The sequence below is a fragment of the Antechinus flavipes genome, chromosome 2 (assembly GCF_016432865.1).
Source record: "Antechinus flavipes isolate AdamAnt ecotype Samford, QLD, Australia chromosome 2, AdamAnt_v2, whole genome shotgun sequence".
Classification (NCBI taxonomy): Eukaryota; Metazoa; Chordata; class Mammalia; order Dasyuromorphia; family Dasyuridae; genus Antechinus; species Antechinus flavipes.
In genome coordinates, this window is record NC_067399.1 from 651,056,290 (window position 1) to 651,073,376 (window position 17,087).

At 53.2% G+C, this 17,087-nt stretch overlaps 1 protein-coding gene across 1 annotated transcript in view; it reads left to right on the forward strand.

Moving 5' to 3' along the window:
* Positions 1-17,087, forward strand: part of ADAMTS7 (ADAM metallopeptidase with thrombospondin type 1 motif 7) — a 154,774-nt gene that overhangs the window by 129,849 nt on the left and 7,838 nt on the right. Inside the window, exons 20-23 of the mRNA XM_051982405.1 lie at positions 56-208; positions 489-662; positions 1,059-1,205; positions 1,893-2,052. Of these exons, the coding sequence (XP_051838365.1) occupies positions 56-208; positions 489-662; positions 1,059-1,205; positions 1,893-2,052 (634 nt within the window). The remainder of the gene's footprint in view (positions 1-55; positions 209-488; positions 663-1,058; positions 1,206-1,892; positions 2,053-17,087) is intronic.

Consider the following 17,087-nt stretch of genomic DNA (forward strand, 5'->3'; position numbering starts at 1 on the left):
TCGGTGGGTCTTGCTGGGGGGGCGGATGGTACAGCCCGACTCTCCTCCCCAACAGTGCTCCACGACCTGTGGCCTGGGAGCCATCTGGAGGGCCGTGCAGTGCAGCACGGGGCGCGAGGAAGACTGCGTCCCCGCCAGCAAGCCGGTGCCCGCCCGCCGCTGCTACCTGAGGCCCTGCTCCGCCTGGCGCGTGGGCAACTGGAGCAAGGTAAGGGCCACATCCCCCCCTGCACCCCCGGGGAGCCGAGCCTTTGGCCCGACCTCGGTCTCCTCTCTGGGGAATCAGAGCTGGCCGGAGTGAGGGCGAGGGCACGGCCTGCTGGTCTCTGGGGCTGCTGGAGGAAGGAGGGATGGGCGAGGGAGGGGGTGTGAGAGGGCCGTCCTCCTCCTGCCCCTCGGAGGCAGTTTTCCCCGGAGAGGGTCCTGGACTTGGATGGGCTGGGGCTGCCCCCCCTCCGGCTCTCAGTGCCCCGTCTCCGCCTCCCCAGTGCTCCCGGAACTGCGGGGGCGGCTTCAGGTTTCGGGACGTGCAGTGCGTGGACACCCGGGACCGCCGGCTCCTGCGCCCCTTCCACTGTCAGCCCGGTCTCTTCAAGCCTCTGGGCCAGCTCTCCTGCCACCTGGACCCCTGCCTGGACTGGTACACGTCGTCCTGGAGAGAGGTAAGGGCGCGGGGAGACGGCCCAAGAAAAGGCACCTGAACGTATTCAGGGGGGGCCATCTTCCTCTCCGACCGCCTCCCTTGGCCCGTGCCCACTCCGATTTTGCTGAAAGGCAGCCTTGCCCCCAGAATTTCTCTCCCTCAAACTGAGAAGGTCCCGACCCTGCCTGGGGCCCCACCACCCTGGCTCCCCTTAGAATAAACTGGCCCACTGCCGGGGAGTAAGATGGTGTCCAGGCTCCGGGTCTTGTGCGCCGTGGGGCGGGAAGGGGCCTGTGCAAGCCCTTCCCCAAGAGAAAACCAGGGAGCCAGATCCCTGGTAGCAGAGCCCCCTCGCCCGTCCCTGGGTCCCTGGATCCTAACAAGGGAACCTGGGGGGTCTCCATTTCCCGCTTAGTGCTCCGAGTCCTGTGGCGGAGGAGAGCAAGAGCGCCTCGTGACCTGCCCCGAGCTCGGGCACTGCGAGGAGACCCTGCGGCCCAACACCACCAGGCCCTGCAACACCCACCCGTGCACCAAGTGGGTGGTGGGGCCCTGGGGACAGGTGAGCCGAGGGGCCCCGGTGAACCCCAAATAATCCAGGGAGCGTCAGAGCAACACCCCGCAAACCGGAACCATCCCGTCTGTGTGAGCGCGAGCAAACGCGTGAACGTTTCTGGGTCTTGGTTTGCTCATCTCTAGGATGGGTTAGAATGTCTAATGCTCTTCCCGGCTCTAACTTCTCTGAGTCTCTGGGGGAAGGAGGAGCCAGTCCCCAAGTGCCCCCAAGAGTCCTCGGGGCTCCTCGGCAGCTGCCGTGAGACAGCGCACCCAGAGCAGCCGGGAGTGGGGGGATGCTGTGGGGATGCCGTGCCCCAGGGCTCCCGGGCCGGGAACAGACTCTGCCTTTTCTGAGGCGCCTGCGGGGGGCGGCTCCCCGGGAGCAGGGGGAGCCCCCTCGGACCCGCGCCTGCAGCCTCTCCCACTAACACTGGCCGCTACCCTCAGGGCAGCTGCCTCTCCCTGCAAGCCTGTCTCCTGCTGGAGGCCTCCCTGGTCACTCCCGGGAAACGGCCTCACACATTGCTTCGCCCTCCTGCGCTTGTTAGGGGACGACTGTGTCCAGTCTGTACCTTCGTCCCCTCCCAGCACCGGGCCATAAGCCGAGGGGCCGCCGGGTCTCAGCTCCCCTCCCCCAGGGCCCGGCCCACTCCCCAAAGCCTGCGCGAGTCAGCCCCGCTTTTTCCTGCAGTGCTCGGCCACCTGTGGGGGAGGGATCCAGCGGCGGCTCGTCAAGTGCGTCAACACCAAGACCGGCCAGCCGGAAGAGGACAACAGTCTCTGTGACCACGAGGCGTGGCCCGAGAACTCCCAGAGGTGCAACCCCCACGACTGCCCCGCCAGGGAGCCAGGTAAGCGGCCCTCGTCTGCCCCATGGCCTTTGTCTGCCCCGCGGCCCTCGCCCTTCCCTGCGGCCCTCGTCCGCCCCGCAGCCCTCGCCCTTCCCTGTGCCCTCGCCCACTTCGTGGCCCCGCGGCCCTCGCCCTTCCCTGCGGCCCTCATCCGCCCCGCGGCCCTCGCCCTTCCCTGCGGCCCTCGTCCGCCCCGGGGCCCTCGCCCTTCCCTGCGGCCCTCGTCCGCCCCGCGGCCCTCGCCCTTCCCTGTGGCCCTTGCCCACCTCGTGGCCCCGCAGCCCTCACCGGCCCTCTCCCACCCTGAGTCCCTGGGCACAGCCTGCCATGGGCCAGCTGGAGTCTCAGTCTGTGACTGAGCAAAGGCAGATGGGAACCACCCCCAGAAGACCTGAGCTCCTCCGGCCTGTGTGACTGGGCAAGCCCGCTCCTCCGCCTAAAGTGAGAGGGAGCGGGACCGGGTCATCTCTAAGCTTCCTCCTGAATCTACATTCTGTGCTCTTTCCCAATGAGACATTCTCAGCTTTGCTGATTTATTTTTAATGTTCTCAAGGCCCTTCCAGCTCTGACAATCTGTGTTCTAAGGACTCTGTTTATGTTCTAGATTCCTTCTTGCTCTGGTTCTAAGGCTCTTCCCAGCTCTGATTTCTAGGTTCTAAATTTCCTCCTTACTCTGGTTCTAGGTTCTAAGGTTCCTCCTTGCTCTGATATTCTAGGTTCTAAGGTCTCTCCCAGCTCTGATGCATTCTAAATTTCCTTCCCGCTTGGATATTCCACGATTCTCTCTGCTCAGCTGTACAATTTATGAATTATCTAGTTCATTTGCGACGTTTATTTTCTTAACGGTGATTTTGAGTATTTCATCACACCCCAAAAAGCTTCCCAGGCCTTGGGCTGCCCTAACAGCGTCTCCAGAATGAGGGAGGGGGCGATCTCCCCAGAAGTGGGAGCTGCAGCCTTTCCTGTGTCCGCGACTCGCCCCTCATCCTTGTCTGATGGAGCTTGTGGCCCCCTCTTCACTATGGCTAGTTCCTTGTATTTGTAATGGGAGGAAATGCTGGATTTCATTTAGAGTTTAGGAAAATTAAGATACAATTTTTCCCATCCAAGTTCTTGCATCTCCTAAAATCCCTCTGTGGAGACAATTAGAGTTCTGGGTTTAGTTCTAGGTTTAGAGTCAGGAAGACCTGAGTTCAAACACAAGCTCAGATTCTATGACGGATGGATGGATGGAGAGATAGACGAGAACAGAGACAGAGAAAAATGATGGATGACTGCGGATAACTGTGTAGTAGACAGACAGGTAGATGGTTGGTAGAGAGATGGTAGATAATGGCTAGATAATAGATACAGATGATAGAATGTAAATCTAGATGCTAGATAATAGATACAGATGCTAGATACATTGATTCATGGTATATAAATAGGTAATAGATGAATAATGATACATAGATAGATGGGTGATAGGTCATAAATATAGAATCGATGGATCGATAAGTAGATGATAGAGGATAGATTGATGGAGAGATGAATAGAAAGAAATTTAATAGAGGGGTAAATAGGTGGAGGACTGGATGGATAATTGTTGCATGGATAGACAGATGGACAAGACAGATGGACACTTGCGTATATGCAGACATACAGGCAGATGGAGAGAAAAGAGGCCCAAAAGAAGGATTTTTCCCCATCCAAGTTCTTGCGTCTCCTAAAGTCTCTCTATGGAGACAACTAGATCAGAGTTCTAGGTTCAGTCAGGAAGACCCGAGTTCAAATACAACCTCAGGTATTATGGTAGATGGGAGGTTGAAGGGCGGATGGACGGATGGAAATACCCATGGCTAGTTCCCGCCCTCAAGGAGCTTCCATTCTAAAGGAGACGGTACCAGATGGGGAGCAGCTGACGAGTGGGGGTGGTGGAGGAGGGGGCCGGGGAGGTGACCAGAAGGCCGGGGGTTGGGCTGGCTTAGGGGGGCAGCTGGCGGGGCGGAGCTGTCCCTCAGGAGGCTGCCGGGGGTGGCAGGGGAAGGGGGGGGCACGGCCGGCACGAGAAGGCCACGGGGACGGAAGGCCGTCGGGCGTCCTGGGCTGAGGCGGGTTTGAGCGCTCACAGTCAGGCCCCTGAGCCTTCCTCGGGTAATCTGTGGGCATTAAGGCGCTGTTACGGGAGGGCACGGCTGCATGGGGGCGAAGGTTCCCGGCACGAGGGGAAGCGCCGGACAGAGAGCAGCCCTCAGCCCGCCCCGCAGCTTCTCGCCGTGGGGCCCTGAGCGGATCACAGACTATGGGCCCTGGACGAGCCACTCCCCTCACGTCCGAAGCGAAGGGAGCGCACGAGTCCCTGCCGGCTCCCCGGGCTCCGGGCAGGAGGTCCCCGTCCCGGGGGCTCCGGGAACCTCCGCAGCGGGGAGGGCCGTGTGGGGCAGTGGTGAGAACAGGGCCCCGCAGCCGCGGCCCTGACACTTAGTCTGTTGTCCCAGGGATGGAGCCTCAGTCTCCCTCCCAGGTGGTGAGAAAACGGCTCTTTTTAAAGCTTCTCACTAGAGACGCGACGTCCTCACTGCGTTGTGGGAGTTTTGTTAAGTGCCTGTGGAAGGTGACCTGAGTCACCTCCCTATTCTGTGGGAGGAACATCACACGCGTGTGCACACACAAACACGCATGTACATACGTGCACACATGTGTATGTTCTGCACATGTGTGTGAGTGCAGTGCAGAGCAGGGGAGGACGGGTCCGGTACCTCACTGTTCTGGGGAGCCCCTTCACCCCAAGCAGAAATCCCCCCCCCCCACTCCAGGGCGGCTTCTCCTTCTCAGGGATCCAGACTCGGCTTCCCAGATCCCTGAGAGGTTTGGTTAGTCGGGGACACACAGCCCCAGGATGCCAGTGGTGGGATTCGGATCCCAGGCCGGCTGGCGATCCGTACGTTTCTCCACCCCCATCCGAGTTAATTGTCTTTTCTTTGGCTGGGGAAGCAGCTGGGAGAGCAGAGGGGGGAGGAGGGCCGGGAAGCCGCAGAGTGGCCTGCGTGTCCTGGGGATGCCTTCGCGCAGCGGCCGGGCTCCGGGAGGAAGCCGGGTCCCCAGAGGCGGCCCCGGCCCTCCCCTCCCTTCCCCGCTCCGGGCCGAGCTTCCTTCCTCCTGGGGAGCGCTGGTCCCTGAGCTCCGGCACCCGGCCCACAAGGCCCTTCCAGCCGGGCCGTCCCACGGCGGGGGTTCTGAGAAACTGTCGCTAATGAGAAGGGGGCAGGGAGGGGGCAGGCCCCGGGGCAGCCCCCCCGCCACACATCTATGCCCGGAACGCTGGGAGGGGGCTGAACCCCCTGGCCCGAGCTCACTCATCCGGTAATTACCTTTGCGGCCCTTGTATCGTGGCTCCCTGCCCACGGGCCAGAACTTAGCAGGGTGTGCGCGGCACAGAGAAGGCGCTTAATAATTGCCTGCCGACTGACTGACTGCCCTTGTGGCAAATCTCTCTCTTGGTCTCAGCTTCCTCAGCTTTACGGCAGTAAAGGAGCTCCCGAGCCGCCTCTGGCTCAAAACCAGAGTTTTTCCCCTTCATGGCGTTTGGCTCTTACTTTGGGGAGGCAATCACTAAACTTCTTTAGGTCTCAGTTTCCTCATCTGTAAAATGGGCCAAGGATCCCCGCCCGTTTCGTGGAGCCGCTGGGAGCCTGAGGGAGGGTCACCGGGTCCGAAGGCTCCTCTCGGTGTCCGAGCTCCTCCGCGCCCCAGACTCTCAGACCCTTGGGTGCGTTTGGTGAGTCAGGGTCGGGTCTCTTCCCGGTCCCTCGCGCTGCGTCCCTCGGTGCGTCCCGGTGTCCTCCGGAAGGGCCCTGCCTGGTCGGGAACAATCCGAGCGTCGCCGCGCCCCGGAGCGGGGAACAGCCGCGGCTTCCTGGCCAGCTGGGGGCCGTCCCGGGGCTTCCCGAGGGCAGGAAGCCGGAGCCGGGGCCCGCGCACATGGGACGGACACATGCAGGGGAGGCGTGTGCACGTGCGCGCTCCCCGGAGGGCTGAACACACTCGGCGCCCAAACAGTGCACGGGCAGCAACGGCACGGCCGCGCGGCGCCCGCAGGGGGCTCAGGCCTCTCGGGCTCGCGGGTCAGTCAGTGGGATAATGAAGGCAGAGCCAGCACTCACACGCGATGCGACATCCGCTCACGGGGCGAGTGTTCGTTAAGTCCTGGGCTCCAGGCACTTCCCGGACGCCGCCCCGTTCCATCCAGAAATCGGCCGGCTGGGCTCCCCTGGTCCCGGCCGAGACCCCCGCCACCCCGGGGAGCCTCACAGAACCCAGGGCCTTCCCCCTCCGAGGGCCCCCGTTCATCTGGCGCCGCTGCTCATCGGCAGACAAGGACCCGCGTGCACACGTCACAGACACACGCATGCACACGCTGACTTTACATGTACTTACCTGCATGTACATGCACTTACATACACAATGCACACGCACTACACACATGCTTCATGCATGTACATACACAACATGCATTCCCACATGTAGACACGCATATGGACACAAGACATGCACACTTTACATACACTTCATGCACAAACATGCACATACAACATGCATTTACTCATGCACACAATACACACATAATTTGACTTTATATGCACATACATGAGCACACATTTTACATGCCTATATATGCACACATATTTACATGTACCTCTAACGTGTATTTACACATGTGATGTGCATAAGACCCATTTCATATACATACACATGCACACTGTATTTACATGCACATGTACAGCATTCATACATATGCATGTAATGCACACATCATTTGCATACATATCCAGGCAAATTTGCATGTAATGTTCATGAAACATGCACTCACATGTGTAGACACACACTTCACATAGACTTGCACATGTTACAGAGGTGTGTTACATGTGTTTACATGCATGGGCACTTGCAGCATGCGTTTACACATGCAATATGCAAAGGCACTTTAGTGCACATGTGTGCAACACACTTTACACGCCTATACATAGTTTACCTGATAGAGTTGCCTACACAGTACATATTTACATGCATGTACCTACGCGCACATACAGCATGCATTTACACATGTGTTTATACACACACACACACGACTTTCTGTTTCTGCGGCTGCACGGTGGTGACGCCTGAGGGAGGCTTAAACACCAACACCAGCCACGTGGCCTCCCCAGTTATCGAAGGAACTCACCTTTCCCTTACTCTTGTGTATCCCCTTCCTCCCTCCCCCCACCATCGCGTGCGGTTCTTGGGCGCCTCCTCCTCCTCCCCCACGACTTTGCCAATGGGAACGCTGGCTTTAGCTTCTGAGGCGTGTGACCAATCTCCGGTCCCTGCTCTGGGCCAACCAGACCAACAGATACGCAAGTCAGTAGGTTTCTCTTAAGCACCTACTATGTGCTTGGCACGTAGTAGGCAAATAGTAGTCACACAAAAAGCCAAACAAAAGGAAGGAGAAGCCGCAGCAGCAGCAGCAGCAGCAGCCCCCGCCCCCAAAGGAGACGTAGAAGAGCAGGAGTCCTGCATATGAATTCCGTCTCAAACATTAATTATGTGACTGTGTAAACCCAGTAGCCTTTGGTTTCCATAGCTTTTAAAGGAGGCATCTGGGCCTTCCTGGCTGTGTGAATGGGACGAATCACTTCCCTCGCTTGGCCCTCAGTTTCCTCCCCTGGAATATGAGTGCACATTTATATAGGACGTCCCAAAAGTTTTTTGTGCAGCTTTAAGCTTTTATACCTTAAGTAGCTTAACAAACTGCACGAAGGCTTTCGGGACCCCCGTATTGTGCTTTGTAACAGAGCCTTACAACAGCAAGACTGAGGACTCTAGGATAATGAGCCAGTAGAGACTGTGGGGATCACCTCATCCAGCCCCCTCAAGTTTCAGAGCCAGGCTCGGGAATGAGGCCCCTGATTGCCCATCCAGGATGTCTGAGTCCAACCCAGCTCCAGCAGTCCGGGAAGGCTTCCTGGAGGAGGTGATGGGACATGGCTGGATTTTGAGCTTAGCTGGGATTTGGCCAGAAAGACAGAGAGGAGCGGAGAGCAGCAGAGGCCCGCTGGGCGCCCCCCCCCCCCCAGTTGCCATTTGTGTCCTAGCACACTTCAGCCTCTGGTCCGGATGTCACGGTCCGGCCATTTTGAGAAACAAGGCCTCTGAGCCTGGTGGCCCCTCGGGTGTGGTGGGATTTCTCAGTGGAAAGCTCCATTTCTACGGTTTTTCCTCTTTACCCCGTGCTCTGGGGCGGACTGAGACCTTTTGTGCTTTGGCAGACACTGCTGGGACCCATTGCCCACCCTGGGGGCAGGAGGAGCAGTGGGTCCTTGACCTTCCTAGGCAGACCCCAGCGACGTAGGGACTGGTGTGAGGGAACACCCAGAAAACCATAGGAAAACACTGTTCCTGCCCTGGGGCACCTGGCGGGGAAGCGGCAGCTGGCAGGGCAGCGCCGGGCGAGCTCGCGCCAGCTGTTGCCGGCCACGGCAAACAACCAGCATCTGGCAGCCGGAGAGGACGCGAATGACCTTCCCCGCTCCATCTGCTGCCGGCCCTCTCTCCGCCGCCCGTGCCTGGAGGCCCTCGGGGTCCGAGGAAGCTTTGTCCCGGCCAGGTGACACTCCCTGGGAGCCAAGTTACCAGGACCCCAGAGACGGCGCAGGCTGCCATGGAGGGACATGCAGGCGGGGGGCCGGGGCGGCTCCAGCTCACTGCCAGCAGGTCACTTAGCCGGAGCTCAGCTTCCCCTGCTGGAAAGGGAAGGGGTCTAAGGTTTTACATTTAGGATTTAGGGTTCAGCCAAGCTGAGAGGCTATCGAAGCCCATTTGTGCCAATGCCCCGCATTTCATTGAGGAGGAAACTGAGCTCCCGAGAAGGTGAGCAACAACTCCCGTCCCTCTTCGTACCCTTGTTGGCTCTCCCAGCTCCCCATCCCTTCCAGGGCCTTCCCAGAGTGTTTCCCACTATTTGTGCCGAATATCTCTGGAACAGACTTGGTGGTTTGCGTGTCAGTCTCCACTAGAATGTGAGCTCCTTGAAGGCAGGGACCATGTTTTTCGACTCTTCCGGCATTTAGCACAGCCCTGGTATATAGTAGGTGCTTACTAAATGCTTGTTGATTGACTGATCGCCTCACTTATGCTGCCAGGAGTCAGAATGTTCATACATACATAACCCTCTGACTCCTAATCTACACTCAGATCTCCGGTCACCCAGTCCAAACTCCACTGCCAGGATCTCTCTACCTCCACCCCGATCCTTTAGACAACATCCCTGAAAAGTAGTCGTCCATCTTCTGCTTGAATACTTGCAGAGACAGTGAACTCACCACCTCATTGGGTAGTCTGCTTCCACTGCTGGACATTTCTCATTATGGGAGGTTTATTATCTTGATAATGCACTTTCCACTCTTTGATCCAAGGGCTCCCTGGGAGAACCATAGAGAGTAGGTTTACTTTCTCGTCAACATAACCATTATTTGGATATTTGAAAAAAAATCGCTAAAATTCAAGTCAGTAGCTATTTCTTAAGCACTTACTATGTGCAAATAGTAGCCACACAAAAAGGCAAAAGGAAGCCAGCCCCTACCTTCAAGGGAAGTTCCTTCAGTTGCTCCTCATCCCTAGGACTCTGGATGTCCTACTCGGGATGCTCTCCAACTTGAAAGTGACTAGCACATAGTAGGTGCTTCAGAAATACATACTGAATTCTGATGGAAGTGGATTTCTATGACAAAGAGACCTACCTGAGTTTCAATGGATAAATGATGGACAGAGACAGCTACACCCAGAGAAGGAACACTGGGAAACGAATGTGAACTATTTGCATTTTTGATTTTCTTCCCGAGTTATTTTTACCTTCTGAATCCAATTCTCCCTGTGCAACAGGAGAACTGTTCGGTTCTGCAAATATGTATTGTATCTAGATATACTGCAACATACTTAACATATATAGGACTGCTTGCCATCTTGGGGGGGGGGTGGAGGGAGGGAGGGGAAAAATCGGAACAGAAGCGAGTGCAAGGGATAATGTTGTAAAAAATTACCCTGGCATGGATTCTGTCAATACAAAGTTATTATTAAATAAAATAAAATTTAAATTAAAAAAAGAAAGAAAGAAAGAAATACATACTGAATTAAAGAGCTCGCTGCGAGTATCCATTTAAAGCCGGCTTCCTGCATTCTGGCCCCCCCACTAATATCAGAATGGCCTGACTTGCCCGTGGCTTTGTTTCATGGGGTCATAATCCAGAACTGCTATAGACCATCTGTACCAACTGAGCTCTGTGAAGAGGAAGGGGCTTAGGATTAATCAGGAATCTAGCGTTGGTCTAGATCCCATCCCCTCGTTTTATGGCCGTGGCTCACATGATCCCACAGGCAGGATCCGAGCCCAAAGTGATTGTGGATGAAATAGCAGGGTACGCCGTGGCTCGTGGTACATCCCTGGTCCACTGAAAGTCCCAGGCCAGAATGGATCTTTTTAGCCCGAGACCGGCCCCGATTCTCCCATCCCGTCCTCGGATAATTGACTTTCTGAAGGTCAGAAAACTTTTCTGAAGCCCGAGCTGTTCCTGGGAACCAGGATGGGGGCCAGAGGTCATGGGCTTAATCCTCTCATCTTCCTCCCTCGCAGCCAAGCCAAGCACACTTGTATTTATAAGACCTGCGCCAGGAAGTTTATTTTTCTCAGCTCCGCCATGACCTGCGGTCTTTACAATAATAATGATGATGATGACTGACATTTATGTAGCATTTTAAGGTTTTCAAAGCACTTTCTAACTGCCCTCTCTGATTCTCAGAACAATCCTGTAACAATCCCAGGCAGAACAATAATCCTTTCATTCGGTTACAAAAAGCGGCCATTTAATCCAGTAGTTCACAGAACGTTAAATATAAAAGAACTGTGGCAAGATAATAACTTGTTTCAAGAGCACTTCTATGTGACGTCCATCAAAAATGATTAGACGGATGTGCCAGGAATAGATGCATTAACAGCTTGCCCTTCACGTGGGGGCGTGCCGGTGCAAAGCCCCGGACGTCTGCGCTCTCGTTGGACACTTAGCACCTTTTGGATGTCGGGCAAAGGTGTTTAGCTTCCCTGGGTCTTTCCCTTCTGTCAAGTGTTTGGACATGATGAGAGAGATTTCTTCTAGCTGAAGAGTCTGGCCCTCACAGCTCCAAGCCTGGGATCTGGGAGCCCGTGGGTGTCCCCATTTTACAGAAATTGAGCCAGATGAGATAGAAATCCTCACCGGATTGGGGTTTGAGTTCCAATTCTGCTTCTTTCTCATTGTGTGACTTTGGGTAAGACACAACCTCAGTCTGCTTCCCCGTTGGAAAAATCAGTATTTCTAAGGCACTATCCGTCTCTAATACCTAGATACACAAGTGGCTAGTGTCCTGGACCTAGAGCCGAGACCTGAGTCCAAATCTGGCCTCAGACACTTACAGAGTGGCTAGAGTCCTGGACCTAGAGCCAAGACCTGAGTCCAAATCTGGCCTCAGACACTTACAGAGTGGCTAGAGTCCTGGACCTAGAGCCGAGACCTGAGTCCAAATCTGGCGTCAGATACTTACATAGTGGCTAGAGTCCTGGACCTAGAGCCGAGACCTGAGTCCAAATCTGGCCTCAGATACTTACATAGTGGCTAGAGTCCTGGACCTAGAGCCGAGACCTGAGTCCAAATCTGGCGTCAGATACTTACATAGTGGCTAGAGTCCTGGACCTAGAACTGAGACCTGAGTCCAGATCTGGCCTCAGATACTTACATAGTAAATAATTTGGACATTTGAAAAAAAAAATCACTAAAATTCAAGTCAATAGCTATTTCTTAAGCACCTACTATGTGCAAATAGTAGCTACATAAAAAGGCAAAAAGAAGCCAGCCTGGAGCCAAATCTAAAGCCTATCTATCTAAATCTAGAGCCAAGACTTCAGTTCAAATCTGGCCTGATACTTAAATAGTGAATAGAGTATTAAACCTTGAGCTGAGATATGAGTTCAGCTGTGGTTTCAGATACTTAATCGCTGTAGAAGTCTGGGTAAGTCATTTAACCCTGATTGGGCTCAGTTTCCTCATTTATAAAAACAAAGATAATGATAGATCCACTCGGGATGCATGGGAAGATTAAATGAGATAGAATTCGTAAAGTGCTCTGTATATGTTAGCGATTATTACATTTATTCCAGATTAGACAGAAAGCAAATGGAACAGCTGGGAAGGGTAGGGTCATGGAAACTCCCCGCCGTGGGAAGCCTAGAGAGGAGCAGAGAGACAGAGACAGAGAGAGACACACAGAGACAGAGAAGTCTGGGATATGGGGGGGCGGGAGGAAGGATAGGGGGTGTGGAAGCACTCTGATGTCTTCCCAATACATTGGGGAGGTGAGTTATTCCTCTAGATTAACCCCCTGGGTTAAAGGGGCCTCTTGTAGGAAAAGGGAGTGAAGGGAAAGGTGGAAATGTCAGGCAAAGAATGCATCCTATTGGGACTAGAGAGGCCGAGTTCTGCAGAAAGGAGAGCTGGAAAAGTTACCTCTGGTGAAGATGGGTTACAGCTAGAAGAGGTCTAAAATTAGAGAACATTAAAACTGAAGGGGGTCTTCAGAACCTTAGAGGGGAGACCTTTAGAGAGATTGCTGGAGTCTTAGAACATCAGAACTGCAAGGGGTCCTCAGAACCTAGATCTTTAAAGGGGAGGCCCTCAAGAGCTGGATGGAGTCTTAGAAAATCAGAACTGGAACCTTAGAGGGGAAGCACTTCAAGAGCTGGATGCAGCTTTAGAACACAAAATTGGAGGGGCCCCCAGAATCTAGAACCTTGGAGGGAGGCTCTTAGGGAGCTGAATGGAGCCTTAGAGCATAGAATCTATCAGGTTCATCCTGTCCAACCCCCTCATTTCACAGAGGAACCTGAGGCCCATCAAGGTCATACGAGTAGAGAAGTTTCCGAGGCGGGATTTGACCCCGAGCCCTCGCTGCCTTCTCTTATGTTTCAGCTGCCTCCTTTGCCCATCCCTGGCCCCAGTCAGGTCTCGGGGTGAACTTGGCTTTGAGAGAGTTGGTGGCCAGGCCAAGGCCCTTCCATGGAGGAAGACGAAGGCCCAAAGGTGCAGCTGGTGCCTCCAGGCAGGGCTGGGCCAGGTTGCCTGGAACTGCCGGATCTTTGTGCCAAAGCTGACTTTTTCTAGCAGAACAGGCCAGAACCTGTCCTGGTGGGAGGGGGCAGCAGAGGGGGAGCTCTAGAGCCGCGTCAGAACAGCCGTATAGGGGCAGGTGATACAGTATAGAAGATCTGGATTCGAATCCCGACTCCAGCACTCCCCGACCCTGGGAAGTTGGTGGTCACTGGCCGTCTTCTTCCGTGAAAGAATCGAGTCGACCTCCAGGGTCCTCCCAACATCAATCTCAGCCCAGCGGGGCCGAGGGGCTCCTGCTGTTGCTTTTCTGAACCATCCTGGCTCGGGGTGGGAGGTCGTAGTAACTCACTTCATAGACCCCTTGGGTGGTCTGGGGAAGCCTAGAGACAGTCTTCTCAGCATCATGTTTCTAATGCATGCAATAAAGCACATGAGAATACAGAGCAAACCAATTATATGGAAATACATTTTTCAGAGCTTAAAAAACCCCACAAATCATGCAACAGATGTTCAGGCTCCAGGTTAAGAACCTGGCTGAAGGAATAAGGAAGGCCCCCTCCTCACTTCCCCTTTCCACCTCCCTCCCAACTGGTTTCCTTGACCGGGCTCCCCAAGGGCAGCCTCTGGGTGGCTCCCCTCCCTCCCTCCTCTCCCACTTTCTCCCCTTTCCATCCCTCCTCTCCTCACGGTTCCCCCCAGCCACAGGGTCGGGCTCCGGCAGGGCTCGGCAAGGTCTGGCCTCCTATCACTGGGCTCTGCCCCACCCCACCCAGTTCCCTTCCTCCCTCCCACTCCTCCTGGGTGGTCGAGGTCCTCCAGCTTCGGCAAGGAGTCGAGGGGCTCCCCAGCTGGCTGCCTGACGGGGAAGGATGGTCCCTGGCAGCTGCATGAATTTCAGCTTATGTGTTTTCCCAGGGATCCCTGACTACAGGCTCCCCCTGATGCCGGAGGACGTGGGGAGGGAATAAGCATTTATGCCTGAGAGGGGACCGTGGGGTGAGGTCACTCGGGATGTAGATGAAAGCCTGCGTGGGGAGGCAGCCTTCACATAGACCCGACCCCCACGTTCCTCACCTGCGACCTTAGAGAGGGAGACAGATGGAGGCGGGGCAGGGGCAGGTCCAGCCCAGTGTGGACATGGAGGTGTGTCTAGGGGGTCCTGACCCTCTGATAATGTTTTACCCGTGGTGTGACCTTGAGCCGTCCACTTAACCCACTCTGTTCCAAACTGCTCTTAAGCTGTAGGCTCTAAACTTCAGAGTTAGATGTGTCTTCGGAGGCCCAGTGCTTCATATGGAGGCTGGCCCAAGGCCACGTAGCCCCACCGGGGTGGGCTTCTGGCTCCAGATCCAGCTTGCTTTGCACTGTGGCCTCCCAGGAGGAAGTCTATGAGGAGTCTACACAGCACAGACCTGTCAGCACGAATGACAAGAGGGATCGTTTCCTCCAGGAAGGGGGTAGTGCCCAAGAGATGGGCAGAAGGAGGATGGGGACCTAGAGAGACGGAGGCAAGGAAGGAAGGTGCACGGGCACAGGGACGGCTCGTGGAACGTAGAGGGATGGCTTCAATAAGTTGACATCAGATGGTGAAAGGCTGTGTTCAAATCCAGCCTCTGTGACCCTGAGCAAGTTATTTTACTTTGTTTGCCTCAGTTTCCTCATCTGCAAAATGAGCTGAGGAAGGAAATGGCCAACTGCTTGAATGTCTTTGCCAAAAATATCCCAATTGGGGCCACAGAGCTGGGACTGAACAATAATAACGAGGATAGAGACCAGAGACAGGGAGATCAGTAAGGAGACCATTGTAATTACTTGCCCAGGCAGTAAGTGACAGAGAAAGAACTGGATGTTGTGGAGTTAGAATTAATGAGACTCAGACAGTAAAGGAGCAAAGATGGTTCAGAAGCTGCAAACCCCAGTGACTAAGAGGTAATGTCCCAGAGAGAAATCAGGAAGGGAGAAAGATGACTCAGTGTCCCCTGTTTGATGTGATATTTTTTGAAGGTCACTGACAGCTGCATAGTCCAACCCTTTCAGTGCCCCCATGTAGTTTTTCTAGGCCCAGTGATTTGACATCTTTGAAGATAATTAATTGATCTTTTATCATGGATAGATGAATAGATGGATGAATGAATGAATGAAAAATTGAACAAAAATGAATTTAATTTCATGAACCAAATTCATGAAATTCACAAAATGAAATTCACAAAATGAAAATTTGAATAAATTAAAAATCTATTAAATACTTACTAAAGCTAGACATTAGGCTAAGGGCTAGTATACAAATACTTTCTTTTTTTTTTAAATAAGTTTTTATTGACAGAACGCATGCCAGGGTAATTTTTTACAACATTATCCCTTGCACTCGCTTCTGTTCCGATTTTTCCCCTCCCTCCTTCCACCCTTTCCCCCAGATGGCAAGCAGTCCTTTACATATTAAATAGGTTACAGTATATCCTAGATACAATATATGTGTGCAGAACCGAACAGTTCTCTTGTTGCACAGGGAGAATTGGATTCAGAAGGTACAAATAACCCGGGAAGAAAAGCAAAAATGCAAACAGTTTATATTCATTTCCCAGTGTTCTTTCTTTGGGTGTAGCTGCTTCTGCCCATCCTTGATCAATTGAAACTGAATTAGCTCTCTTTATCGAAGAGATCCACTTCCATCAGAATACATCCTCATACAGTATCGTTGTTGAGGTATATAATGATCTCCTGGTTCTGCTCATTTCACTCAGCATCAGTTCATGTAAGTCTCTCCAAGCTTCTCTGTATTCATCCTGTTGGTCATTCTTTACAGAACAATAATATTCCATATAACATTGATATACCACAATTTACTCAACCATTTTCCAATTGATGGGCATCCATTCATTTTCCAGCTTCTAGCCACTACAAACACCACAAACATTTTGGCACATACAGGTCCCTTTCCCTTCTTTAGTATCTCTTTGGGGTTGTTTACTTTCTATAAGAGAAAATAACATATATTGGGGAGTAACTATCAAAACTGGGAGGTTTTGGTCTAGGACACATTGCATAAGGCAGTAGGTTGACATGGCTCTTTCCAGAAGTAATGATAATATTGATTTAATTGCTATCCCCAGAAGCAGAGGTAGAAGGTTCAGGTATGGGATGGGAGAAGGGCCAGAGTGGACTGAATGTTAAGTTGAAATGTATAGTCTGGTGTCTGGAGCCAGCAAGAAATAGTGGTTAACTGGGCTAGTTTGCCCTCAGTCATGGTTGAGAATATTGAGTCTCAGGACTGGAGTTCCAAAGATAATATAAATTTAATCACTTCCCCAGAACCTAGAAACATGAATTCTGCAGCTCCAGAGTACAGAGGTCTAGAGTTAGACCCAAGGGTGAAGGTTGAAATGGGGAAAAGCTAAGATTTTCCTCACTTATCTTCGGTCTTGACTTCCTCAGCTATTTTGGTTTATTCTTTCCAATTCAAACATTATCTTCCTGTTTAAAAAAAAAAAAGAAAAGAAGAATTAAGTAATTCTGCTTTCTTTCCATGTTCCATTTTCATATTTCCATCTGCCCCAAGCAGCAGTCCTGTCCCTATCTTGAGCTTCCCATCATTTCTGTCCATTCTGAGCTTTAGCTCTTTGAACATTATCCTTCCCCTTCTATTCCCTCGCCTTCCCTTTTCTCTTTTCTCCCTCCACACAGCTACAACACCAAACAAATTCAACTTTTGGTTATTGAAATTTCACAATATTCTGTGGGCTTTACTCACTAGATTTATTTTTTAAGGATGATGCCTTAAACTCAAATCACTCTGGCTCTCAATGATTGGTCAACGATAAGTCCCAGCCCGTGCTCCAACCTGGTTATTGTTTGATTCCGTTGGCTCTACGTGAATGTAAATAG